The 13698-nt window shown below is 42.1% G+C and overlaps 1 protein-coding gene across 4 annotated transcripts in view; it reads right to left on the bottom strand.

Annotated features, from left to right (window-relative positions):
* PEPD (peptidase D) overlaps window positions 1–13698 on the bottom strand; it is a 219500-nt gene that overhangs the window by 8008 nt on the left and 197794 nt on the right. For 3 of the 4 annotated variants that reach the window (XM_053987235.1, XM_053987233.1, XM_053987237.1), the window contains 2 exons: window positions 12155–12339; window positions 497–688 (listed from right to left, as the gene is read on the bottom strand). In XM_053987235.1, coding sequence (XP_053843210.1) covers window positions 497–688; window positions 12155–12339 — 377 coding nt within the window. The remainder of the gene's footprint in view (window positions 1–496; window positions 689–12154; window positions 12340–13698) is intronic. The other variant, XM_053987236.1, reaches the window with a different exon arrangement.

The following is a 13698-nucleotide window of genomic DNA, read 5'->3' as shown; positions in this document are numbered from 1 at the left end:
GGCTCCCCCAAGGCACAAGTTTCACGCATTCTGTCAATAATCCTGTAAGAGCAGTTATTGCTGTTTTCATCTACTGCCTCCCCGACTTAAACTGCATCAGGCTCCTCTGCCCCAGCAGGAAGCACTGGACTGTGCTGCTGTCAAGCCAACTCTGGACTACAGAACTCAGTCTCATATTTCAAAACATACGTGTTTCACACATGAGACAAAACACCTACCTGGCAAGCCACTGTATGGTGCTGGCAGAGGATATTTCAGTCAATGGGAAAATATGGGTCTATCATTAATCACTAGTACAAAACCACATTAAAAAAATAGAATAAAACCCTCCAATTTGTCTGCAGAGTCAAACGGTCCGAATGACTCAAGGTGCTGCTTCAGGAACAGCCCTATGTGCAATACTTGTAAGAAGTCCCAAAAGACTTCTCCTCAGATACATAGTGAGGGCAAACCAAGAGAAAACCAATTAATGAAAAATCTGCTAAGAATCACTCACCCCACCGAGCCCCCTAAAGCGCCGCAGGACGTCGTTGTTGATGAAGCAGGCCTGAGCAGGGTCGTGCAGGGCCTGCTCCAGGAGGTGCTCGATGAAGTAGATGCCCGGCTCGATGGTGAGCACCATGCCCTGCTGCAGGCGGCGCGCCGTGCGCAGGCTCCGCAGCCCCGGCTCCTCCACGCGCTCCACGCCCTGCGGGACAGACACCAGCTCATGCAGGACTTTACATCAAGACCTCCTGTGCTGACTGCTCCATAAGACACACAAAATATTAAAAACTAATCATAAAGCGTGGATATTCTCAGGTCAGTCAGAGAGAAAAAGAGAAAGATTTCTGCCAGGCTAAGCCTGGGAAAAAGTCCGGGAGGAATGTAAACCATCTGTTATCTTGCTTTCCGTTCATATTGTTTATAGATATGTTCTGCCACACTGACCTAAGTCCAGTGTGCCAATCAGGTGAAATGTTTTTACTTTAGGACCAATGAAATTAATGTTCATGATGTTCATTATAAAAGAGAGAGGTACTTTTGAATAAAGATCATTCTTTGCCTTCTGAAGATGGAGTCTCTTCATTCCCGTCCCTGTGTCGACAGCGACAATAGAGGACTGAAACTTAACTATGCAATTACCTCCCTCCCATCAGTCCTCATTTAGCTTTCATATAGAGTGATGACCAGTTTTCAACTCAACATCCCAACTGTTTTTTGTATCACAGAAATCTTGGCTTTGGATATGCTTGGTACTGTTACTCTCTACCTTGGCAGAAATACTGCACTAAAAAGCAAAAATAATTGCTTGTACTATTCGCAAGAATTGCTTGCACTACTTGCAATATTGCTTGCTCTACCCTCCCTTGCAAAGTATGGTATTGTAAGTGACATGCAGATCTTGAAATGCCCCTGCCACGTCATGGCTGAAACAGCTGAACTATGCAGCAGAGAACAATTTCTCCAAGGATATGCAAATACTTATTCTCACCAAATGTTATTAAAATTACACATTTATGATCTTGATTCAGGAGCAATGAGTCTACACATGACCTCATAAAAGCAGCCCATTTAAACTAAACTTTTGTCAGATTCAGACTTTCAGGCAACATGGTGCTGATTGGTATTATTAAAAGTTAAGTCAAAACAAGTCTGAACTAGCAAAATATTCTCTTCTTCCCAAAAGCTGGTAAAATACAATGATATATAGGACGTGCTTAGTCAAGGAATTAGAAACACTGCAAAGACTAGTTCCGGGTATTAATTTCCTTCCCTCCGAATGTGCCAGGTATTGCAATATCAGAATAAATACATCTCAATCCCATTAGCTTTTTGAAAATTCTTTGCAACTGTAGAAAAATTTTCCCAACAAACTATCGTAATGACCTGTGAACAGCTCACAGGCCCAGCAGCTTTCAATTGTGCACACACACTCTGCTCATGAAACCTCTGTTTTAGCCAGCGAGTCAGAGGTTAACATGTCTGTGAGATCACAGAATTATTTATCTGGTCTCCACACAGCTTTCCTGAATCTTGCTTCTGCCCAAAGCCACGATGCTGTCCCTTGCCAGCAGAAGGGGCAACTGGTGTCAGCATTACTATCAGCATGACCCGTGGTAGGAGGATGAAACCTCCCCTTTCTCCCAGGCAAACCCTGCCCAGCACCACCCTTGGCACAGCCCAGCTCCCGTGTTTCTGCCAGAGGGATGGAGGGAGGCTGGAGCACACCCTGCACATTACCCAAGTTCTTATCTTACTGAATCCTTCCCTCTTCAGAGTGGACACAGCCCTGCAGTAGTGTTTGCTCTTGAGCTCCACTTTCAGTTCAGAGAAAGCCTATTTTACAGAAGTTCTGCTTTGCAGCAGCCCCTCCATAGTGCTTGCTTTATTCTCACTGGTTACCCAAACAAGGCTGGGGTTGCTTTTGTTCCCTTTGCAGAGCTTATTCTGTTCCAATGTACAGCATCTTACAGTAGCTAAGATTTCTAGAGCTAACCAACCTGGACATTTGGACATAGGTTTGGCCATTTTGACTGTGTATTCAATATGTTTTATGGCATATGTTTGATTTGGACTTTGCAGAGCGCTATATATTACACCCAAGTAAGAAAACATGGTTTTGTTTTACTGAGCCTAGGAAACAAGAATACTGTAATATTAAGCAAGGAAGGCATTTTGAATTTGTACTCTTATCAAAACTCAAAGAAAATCAATATATTTCTAAACTTGAAACAATAACTGCACTGAAATGGAGCCATTTTTTCTCTCATACTGCCCTTTGGGGTTTGGCATTTCACACATTCATTGTAATGTGTAAAGGAAATGAGAGCATCCAATCTTGTGGATTAATCTCTCCATGAGCTGTAAACAATTAGATTAGTGTCAGGACCTTTTGGTGCCTCGCCAACTATCTATCGGCTACTTTACAACAAACAGCCCAGATTTGGCTTTTAAGTACACTTCTCAATTCTACTTGTAAATGCCTCTTCCAAGGCAGTCAATCCAAGACAGATGCTAGAAAGACAAATGCAGAGCGAGGAAAACAATTGCAAACATCCTCTGAAGGCAGCCCTGGCACAGCATCCATATTTTTTGTCTTTACTTAAAATAAATGGTGTTTAACATCATGTGTGACAATAAAGCCACAGTAGTCCCCTTTACTTACCCCTGTACAGCTGCTAAAGCAATGGTAGGCATTTTGTCTAGACTGCTTGCAGTCTGATCCTGCTTTTAGTTCTTCCTACAAGAAGCTAACAGCAACAAGACTCAAGATACATATCTGGATACGTCTCTCAGCAATGCAAGACGACTTCCCAAGGCACCTGAATATTGCTGCTCACCCAAAAGTAAAATTTTAAGTTCTCTGGAAGGAATTCACAAAGTCTTTTTGCTATTTCCCCCATCCTGTCTCAGTCCTGGGTTGTGCTGGCTCTAGGTTTCATCTCCAGGTACTGATGCAGATATATCCCTAGCATGAAAGCATCTCTAGTGGGCCTTCAAAGAAAGGGTAACACTGCTGAGCTTTTCAAAGCTGAAAAACAAACAGGACAGCAGTGGGTGGGCTTGTCCCTTTTAACAGAGACTAGCAGGGTGTTCACCAGGAGATGTGTGAAATGGCTGAAGAGAGACAGGTTCTGGCCATGGCATGTATGTGGCCACTCACACTCTGAGCAGAGAAGAGCCCCAATCCAATTTGCTGTGAGGCTGAAGGACAAAATGAGCTGGCACAGGAAATAAGCAGAGAGGGGCCAGTGACCAAGCTGAGTGGATGATAAAATCCCTTCTTTTGAGAACAGTGTTGGATTAAAACACGTATCAGACTATGGCTTCAGCATCCCAAGTGACATCTGATCTCTGGGCACTCGTGACCACCTTGGTAGCCACCACACCCATCAGGTCCAGGGGCTGACAGCTCTCAGTCTGCTGTGGTTGTTTATGAAAAGTAGGACAAACTCAGGACTTTTTTTAATGACTGAAACACCACAATCCCCAAACAGAAGATGACAGGTCTGAAACAAGACTTGCCATTTTTCATCAAGTCAAACTCTCTTGGGAGCAAAGCCCGACAGGGCAGCCTCACACTGTCAGCCATCAGTAGGACTCTTCTGCCATTCATGGATTTCCTTCTTTGTGAGGAGGAACCATCCCTACATCTTGCAGCTGAACAACTCAAGCTTTGTTTTCAACAACGACCATGTTGTTTTGCAGCCAGATGAAATGAAGAGTGAAAATGTGAGTGCTGGTACAGTAGCTGTGGGGGTACCTGTTCCTATCACCATTATATCCTGGAGTCCTGGCCACTGAGGAGGACCCTTGTCATAGTGCTGCACAGAGAGAAAATATAAGCTGATCATTTGCCCCCAAAAAGTGCACAGAACAGTCCACAAAATATTAATGCCTAGGCATCTAAAAAGAGATTTGCAGTTATATTCTGTGAAAACTAAATTTTGAATAAATGTTTATTCTCCTGTATATTGCAACAACAGGCTATATCTGAAATTGTTTTCTAAGACGGACTTTATTTGGAGGTTCTAATCACATTTGGAGACACCCCTCCCTCAGTAAGCACAGATGTACGACACTGTCATTTGTGACTGTACTCCTGCCAAGAACATTGGATTCGAATTAATGGTTCATCTAAGGTAACAAAAACCAGCATGGCTAAGCAGTAAGGACTGTCAAGGGAATGAGAGAATTATTATGCAAACTGATTTTATTACTATGTAAGCAAAATAAAAGTTCAAATTAAGTGTACAGTAATACAAAATATTACTATTTTTGGAATACGCAGGGAATTAGGAAGTATGCAAATCTGCCTATTTCCCAGAAAAAGGGCTGTGGAAGACTAGAATTTGCAATATCCCCAGAATATCTCAGTATAAAGATGAACTACTGCTTGCTCCAAAGCAACTCAATAGTTAATATGTTGCTTTTTCCATGGAAGAACTCCATTGTGTATCATGCTGGATCTTGTTCCACAGGCAAAGCAATCAGAAGCAGAGACAGCTCCAGGCCCACTCGGGTCTGATCCTGGGTTTGGTTTTGGACCAGAACAGAAGAAAACCACAGGTGATGTCCCTGAGCTGGCTGGTGCTCACCCACAAGCACAAGGGCAGAGAGATGCAAGGGCACCCTACCTGCCAAAACCAGGGGCTGCAAGTTGGCATCACCCCAAAGTTTCCTCAAGCCAGTGATGGCAACAAACCCCAGCCACAGCAGAGAACACCTGAGGTACTCATAAATGCAAATACTGAACCAGAGTAAAAGACTCATTAGTGACACAATCTGGTTTCATATTCTCTTTTCCAGCTAAATCATCACAGAACCTTTCGGAGCCTGACAGACTGTCCCACTTGGAACACACCCAGTACAGTGAAGTCCTAACCACTTTACCAAGCTAAATGCAATCAAGTATTTAAATTAATCAGAATACTAACATTACATTTAGATAATATGAAATTAGCACCAAAGTGAAATCTCAGCTCTTTTACTCTTCCCTATTCTCCCACTGCATATACCTAACTTCTAATTAGCTCATTTAATGTAAAAAGAACAGAGCTCTGTGCAGCTAGGAAAATAAAAGCCTCAAATTCCACTTCACGTGTCTCCTGGTCCCTCTCTAAGCCCTCGTTTCACTTGCTGAGTGCTCCTAATGAAGATCAGTTCATTCAATCTATGCTGCTTCCCCCCAGCAGCCTGATCTGGGGACAGTCACCTGCAGGAAGTGCTGTCAGTCCTGCCTTTGAGATCAGCAGCAGGGCACAGGAGGATGTGCCCCAAGCACCACAGATCACTCGTGCCATTTGCAAATCAAAGCTTCCACTTCTGCAGGAGAATCTAATTACTAGCTGGAGCTTTTGGGACACAGCTCAAAGTTAATATGGGGGAATAGAGGACACATGATGTTTAACCGTCTATTTTACTTGAAGTGTTTTCTTCTTTTTCTAAGTATTAACAGTGGTACCAGGTTTAAGTTACCTAATAACTTTCCTATTATTGCAGGGAATGAGGAAAAATCATCTGCCACTTATTTGAGGCACTGCTGCCTCATGATTCAGCTGGAGCTGGATTTCAATCCAGCACAACAGCATGGTTCAGAGCAGAACTCCCCATATAATTTTTGCTTTCTGATCCTCTGACGTTACCAAGCCCCAGTGCTATCATAATGGAAATAACAAAACATATGGACTATATTTTTTCTCTTTTTTTAGAACCTAAGTTTGAGAAAAAAAAGAGATAGCAAACAGTAAAAATCTCCAAGTTGACAACTACAGCATTAACCTGAAAGATGAGGAGGCTATTTAGAAGAATTTATAAGAGTTTTATGAGAAATAAGAGAAAGAATTGCAAAAGCTACCAACAACACTGTTTCAGAATGAAACCAAAGACAAGCATCATTTAAAATCTAATGAACAAATTTCTGTGACACAGAAAGCAGACATAGGCAATAGTCTTAAATGAAAGGGCTTTGTCTTTTGTGATCTTTAGATACCATTAGTGAAAAATGTATAGCAAAAACTCCACAGTATACCAATGATACCTTATTTTTTTCATGTAATTGAAAGCAGAGCTCTACTGTTTTGTTTTTTCTCTCCTACTGCACCTAGTATGAATTGTTCAAAAACACACAAGCTCCATCTGCTAAAATTTCAAAAATATTTGGACAATAAATATTCAAACTCTGTCAGCACACAAAGTCCTTTGCAACGAAATTCAGTAAGTCAAAGAAACATAAGCAAGTATCTCCATCAAAAAAAATTAAACAGAACTAATGAAACCCAAACCAAGCAACTAAAAACCTCAAGTCCTTAACACCTTCTTTCTCAGTGGAGGAGGGGAACTCTGTGGTATGACAGGGCATGTCTGCATCATGGCATTGCACTGACCCAGCCCTTGAGCCTTCCCTCCTCTTCTGCCTCTGCTCAAGCCCCAAGTTCCATAAACACCCAGACTCCAGCATCTGTCCTCACAGGGAAAAGCTGCTGGGAACTGAGCACAAGATGACACAGCAGAGTGAGATCTATCAGCCTAACTCTGGGAGGGGTTTAAACCTCACAGAAGAGTCCTAGGCTGAATCTGGGAGGGGTTTAAACCCCACAGAAGAATCCTAAGCTGCAGGAAACTCTCCTGGTTGGTGTTTGACCCAGCAGGCAGCAATAAGCACTATGGATTTCAGTGCTGCTCTGCAGGGAAAGGCAGTTTCCACTCACCTGCTTCCTTCCTGCATGCTGCCTGCTGTATGTATGTTCTTGCTATGCGGGAATTCAAAGAAACAAAACAAACAAACAAACAAACAAAAAAAGGATTCAAGGGGGTCCCATGAAGCAGAAGCAGCGAGTTTTTTCTCCTAATCTTTTCTCAAGGTGTACAATCACTTGCAAGAACGAAACCAAAAGTTAAAACTAATGAAATGCCCTTTTACTCTTTGTAAAGAGGCACGCTAGGTGCCTTCCATACAGGTTGTTTCATGTTTGCAGGTCCTGGGTAACCAAAGCTGGAGCAAGGTTTTGCAAGGTTACGGCAAGTGAAGCAATTTGCAGCACCAGGGCCCTACGTAACAGCTTTAAGCTTCTTGGTAAGTTCACTTCATCCTCTGATTCTTAAAGGAAAAAACATTAATGCATCATTTGCAATGCTAACCACAAAAAAATGAAATCTTTTGCTTCAACATAAAGTCGGATACATAAGGAAAATAGTTTTTGCCAGCACAAGATTATTCCTGTATTCTGCATTACTTCTGGTGAGTTAAATTCCCAGTCAGTCATCTGGGATCTGGGAGCCAGCTTTCTGTTAAAGCCAGACACAGCCTGTGCACAGCAGAGATGTTCCCCAAGCATGCACAGTGATGGAAGGATCTGGGTAACTCCAAAACAGACCTCCAAACTTCATCTGTGATGCAGAATAGCAACAAAAGGATCAGCTTTCAATGAGAATTGAATTAAAAATTTAAACTAAGGTAAATCTTATAATTTAAAAAAACAAAACAAAATTAAACTCTTAATTCATAGCATGCAAAAATCACAGCAGTTATTAACCTAACTTAAATTAACTGGCTTATTATTATAGAAAGTCATCAAATGTACTTAGTGTTCTTTAGAGCCTTATAGTCAATTAATATAGCATGAAATTGAATCAACTCAGGCATCTAGAGACATGGAACCTAGATTTAAATGAAAACTTCAGCCTCATCTACCTCAGGGCCTGAAAATATGGGGCCACCTACCACACTTTCTTCATTGCAACAGGCACAAGCCCTCATTTATATCCCATATCGAATTTACCCAGAAACAACTGAAAGAATGTGAGAAAACCATCTCCGTGATTAAATTTTACAGCAGAAGCTAAGCCCAGTGGGGTTTTCACCCTTTGAAGCAAGCTCTGTCTGACTGAGGGCCAGATTTTCTGAAGTGATTAGTACCACTGGGGCTGAATTTTCAGCAGTGCTCGAGCTGCAGGCAGACCCTCCGAAGGAACAGGCGGATTTTCAAAGCGGCGCGCGGCGCTCGGCTTCCCGCGAGGAATGCAGTCCCCAGGGAGCTCCTGCTGCTCAGCCCTCCTGCAAACCAGCACCTTTACTTGTGTGCTTCACTGGCAAACACTGCTGCTCACACTGGTGCACACATGGCTGTCCTAAAATAAGGCTGCCAAGACGCATTGCTGGCAGAACACGCGGCACTCGGTTTCCCCGAGGAACGCCGCGGTGCCCGGCAGGAGACGCGGTCCCCAGGGAGCTCCAGCTGCTCAGCCCTCCTGCAAACCAGCACCTTTACTTGCATCCTTCAGTGGGAAACACTGCTGCTCACACATGCTGTCCTAAAATAAGGTTTCGAAGGCACATTCATTGCTGGCAGAACGTGTGGCACTCGGTTTTCCCGAGGAACGCCGCGGTGCCCAGGAGCTCTTGCTGCTCAGCCCTCCTGCACAGCAGCATCTTCACTTGTGTGCTTCACTGGCAAACACTGCTGCTCACACTACTGTGAACGTGCTGTCCTAAAATGAGGTTGCCAAGACATGGTTCATTGCTGGCCAAAACCAGTTGTTCTTTATCACAGCAAAAAATAGGAAGGGGAAATGTTATATTTTCTAATATCCCAGAGTATACTTCGCAGAAAATCTGCAAGCATTCACAACATTTGTCAAAGAAGAAGAAAGTGTTTGTTCAATGCTGCATGTGAAAGCTGCTTACTGGAAAAGATGAAAACTTATTATTGCCAATTAAAAAAAAAAGAAATTTTTGGCTACCAATGAATAACTAATCTAAGCTAACAATGTCTGGAGATAGTTTTTTTGGAACACACAAAACTTTCTGACGGATAAAAATTAGGAAATTAACGTTTATTGTATTATTTCAAATGTAACTGTTTACACTTGAGGAAAATAATGGAATAATATCCACTTGGAAAGTTTTTATTTTTAAAAAATCGTTTGTAATACTCCCAGAAATTCCCTCAGCCAAAAGCAAAGAAGTTGCTTTTTAACCAGCTAGAAAAAAGAACATGATACTACAGGCATGGGCTTAGTGTACAATAAACACCAAAATGGCTTTATAAAAACCTTTGTGAAGATCTTGCTAGCTGGTAAACATTTAGAATGCACCACAAATCACTCCAGAGTGTACTAGATGTCTTCAAAATGTGCTTTTTCATGAAACAATGAGGCACAGATAATAAGCCTTCTCCCATTTAATCCACACACTTGCAGGAAAGGTGCTCAGTTGCTCGTGTCCAGGTGAACTTGGGCAGGGCCACGTGCCCTGCATCCTTCCAGGGCTCCCCTGCCCTGGGCAGGGACCAGGCCTCCCACGAGGGCTTCGAGCCCAGAGAAGGCTGATGAAGTGCAGCTCCCTGAGAGGCTCCTGGAGTGTCCTTCCCACACCCAGGCACCTCATCTCAGTCAAAGGGCCTCCTGCTTTGGGGCACAGAGAAGTGAAGGGTCTACCAGAGGTGAAATTAATGCCACACAGAGAGTTTAAAGGGGTTGCTCTTCTGCAGAACCCAGAACTCATAATTTTTCAAACAAAGTGATGCCATACACCCATCTATGTGCACTTTTATATGCAAATAGAGAACATTAGCTATTTGTTTGTGAGCTTTCATATATGCTTCATATTCAAGGAACTTGCTATTTAGGATTAGATTTTGAAAGTAAATTATCCATGCAAACATTCTTCATGTAAGAATGCAGTTGCATGCCAGCACAAACAAACAATTTCAGTATTTGCAGATATAAAATTCTGCGTAGAGCTCTGGCGTTTTACAGACAGTAAGTATGAAACTTGAGAGCCTAACTCATTTGACAATACAGTTCCTCTATCCATCTTTATCTGTAACAGGCTGCTCTTTGAAAATTGTGGATAGATCAGTTTGCTTTCAAAAAATGACCCTTAAATTATATAATACACCATACAATAACAATTATAAATTCAGTCATATAAAAACAAAAACTATTGTCAAAAAATGATTCCTTAGCATGTATGCCACACTACTGGAATCTGATGAGAGATGGAAGGTGTACAAGGTCCACTGCTTCAGACTCACACAAAATCAGTTCTAGAAATCTCCCTTGACAGTATGGTACTTGCTCTAACCTCAAAGAATACAGTTTTTAGGCAAAACCAAGAAGGGTACTTAGCATTCTCAGAATTCTTCTCACTTGTTCCTAAAATTTAGTTTGCACTCTCAGAATTCTTCTCACTTGTTCCTAAAATTTAGTTATCTCTTTACCCTACCAAGTATTGAACACATGCTCCTGTTTTTTAAGTCCATCAAATTCAGAAAGGTTATTCACGACACAAGTGAAAACAATCTAAGCAAAGGCATGCAACAGCAGGGTCCTGGATTTTAAAGTTTATGAACTCTCCAAGTAAGCACAGTCCCTGTGCTTTGCTGGATGTCTCTATTTGTACACAGAGAGAATGTGCTTAGGAGGAACAAAGGGACAAGCATCCATCCTTTCTGTATCAGCTAGTGCAGAAACCTTAGAATCTAAAAATCTAAACCTTAGCACTGCTTTTGATTTTTGTTTCATTTTTATTACATGTAAGTTCATTAGCTGATGCTAATACATCATGATCACAATATTGTATCTCAACTGTAATTACACTGTGAATGTAATAAGTATCCTCAAATATATATACTGTTTCTCCCCGCCTGCAAAATGAGCCAGCAATAGCAGCTGTTATGTAGCCTGGTTACCCAACATGAACAAGCATCAAAATATGCTTAAACCTTACCTATGAAGTTCCTAATTTCTTTTGCAGATTCTTGCAAAAGAACAGCTTACATATGAGAGGAGAAAAATGATCCATTTTTGTACTGTATTACTGAAAATCCTTAAACAGTTAGCCTCAAATAACCACAACCTAACACAAACACAATTCTTCTGAAATCTTTCCAAAGCTGCTGTAAACTTCCTTTATTCAAACCTTAAGTACAATTTGTCTTAGAGATTTTATTCTTTTAGCTATCATTGCAGACCTACTGCCATTAATTGGTTACAGAATTTTACCTATTCTGCTTTCAGATCATAATCATGAATCACCAAATTAATTCAAGGAAAAAGACAATCCTTCTGTGTTTTCTGCAGAAACTCAGAATACAAGAGGTTATGCTTTCACATTTGCAAGGACTGGAAGAATTGATGGACTTTTTTCTTTCTGCCTCTTTCTACACCGGTGCCCATGCTGACACTGGACCTCAAAGCTCAAGACAGGGCTCTGAGCCAGCTTGTTTCCATATGACACAGCCACAAACACTGCCAGGTAGAGCAGGGGGCTCCTGCAGCTGCCTCACATCTGGAATGGAGCAGGTGAGCCTTGCTAGTGCAGGACTCAGGCAGACTGAGATGCTCTGCCACAGCACAGGGTACTTGCGTGGTGCCTGTCACAGCAGTGACTCACCGAGGAACAACACAGTGTATTTAGAAATTGAACAGGTTAAGAATGCCCAAAAAGCACCATCAGTTGACTTCTTCCCATAAACAATTTATGTTTCAATGAACTAATAGATTTCCTTAGAGTAAACTGCATAAAATACCACATCTAAAAAAAAGGAGACACTTAAATACACATCTCTGAGAAGATGCAGTTGGGTAACCAACGTAAAGCATGAGCAACACTGATGGAACTGAGGGGGTTAATCTGCAGGGGAGTTGAGCATGGACTCACACTAACCTCTGGGTAGCCTCCAACATCATGCACATCGATTCCAAGTAGATGTCCAAGTCCGTGTGGCATAAATATTGCACCCAGATGAACCTTCACCATGTCATCCACATTGCCTTTCAGAATGCCAATTCTAGTAAGCTCCTCCAGATGGACTCTGTCAGCCAGACGGTGCATATCAGGCCAGGCCACCCCTTGGAGAGCAGAAACAGGCAGCTGAGTTAACTGTTGCTACAAGCTTTTTAACAACAACTTTCAAAAAACAGATGTAACACATGTGCCCTTTGTTTATATAAAAAAAAAAGGTGGAAAGAGCAACTACATTTTCACAAAAACACTTTAAACAAGACAAATATTTTAACATGTCTGTGAAGTACAGAAAACTACAAACAAGAGAAACAGCAGCACCTTCTAATCTATACCCATAAGAAAAGATGTTAATACAATGTATCTAAGCGTGTCCACACAGATGTAAATACATCCCTGAGTTTCCTATAAGAATGTCAACTGTAGATTGCAGTTTTTTAAATGCAGGGCGTAGAACATTACTATCCTTTTATTTTCAAGAATGATCATACCCATTTAGAACATCTGACACGGACACTACTTTTCTACGTACATTGAAGATTTAAAGCCCACATCTTTCTGGCAAAGACACTCTCCAGAAATTAATGATTCCCTTGTGTTAATGGGCTGTGTAAAGCACAACTCCTCTAATACATGTACTGAAACAGCATTACAAAATACTGTTGTTTGACTAGAGACAGAGTGCCAGGATACATTAGGTTGCTATTATTTTGGTATAGGATACAATTTTGTTTGACAAACTGCCGGGGAGAGGAGGGAGGAAGAAAGCAGCTCTTTTGTTAGTAACAAAGTACTGTCCTAATTAGTTCACCATGGCATTGAGTCATCATCAACAGAGCAGCAGTTGCAGAGTCAAGACAACTAGGGCTAAGGTACAGTTGAAGAATATTTTCCTTGTTCAATTTTGGCATGATTAAACGAGTAAGAGCTGAACAATTTTTAAGGCCAAACTCCCACCAAGCTCCATTTGCTTTAATCCAGTTAAACATGCAGCTCTAGGGTCTTGTGAAGATAAATGTCATATCTTACATTATCACTTCTTGCTGAAAGTACTGAGGCTTCAAAGACGGAAATAAAATCATCCTATGGGAGTGCTTGGAGAAAGCACTTGGCTGTCTTTTGTGGCTCTGATATAAAGATCAGAATCAAACTGAGCAGCAAGTGGCTGCTCTGTTCTGTGCATCCTCTGACAAATGTACCTCAATGCTGCCATGAGCTCTGGCTGGCAAACAGCTGGGTGAGTAGGCAGTGAGCAGGCAGCCCCAGCCCCATCAGATCACTCAGGGACCCAGCCTGCAGCCGGCTGCACTCTGCCTGCCAAGCAAGGCCACGGGGCAGAGGACAGCCACACACAAACCCTTGGCTGCTGCTTCCTCACAAAAGCCAGCAGTGCCCAAGTGCGTGATGCTCACCCACAAAATGTGTGCAGTCTTCCTGCTCAAAATGTGGCATTTTTATGGTTTCCC

The sequence above is a fragment of the Vidua macroura genome, chromosome 11 (genome assembly GCF_024509145.1).
Source record: "Vidua macroura isolate BioBank_ID:100142 chromosome 11, ASM2450914v1, whole genome shotgun sequence".
Taxonomy (NCBI): domain Eukaryota; kingdom Metazoa; phylum Chordata; class Aves; order Passeriformes; family Viduidae; genus Vidua; species Vidua macroura.
This window is presented reverse-complemented; position numbering and strand designations above follow the sequence as displayed.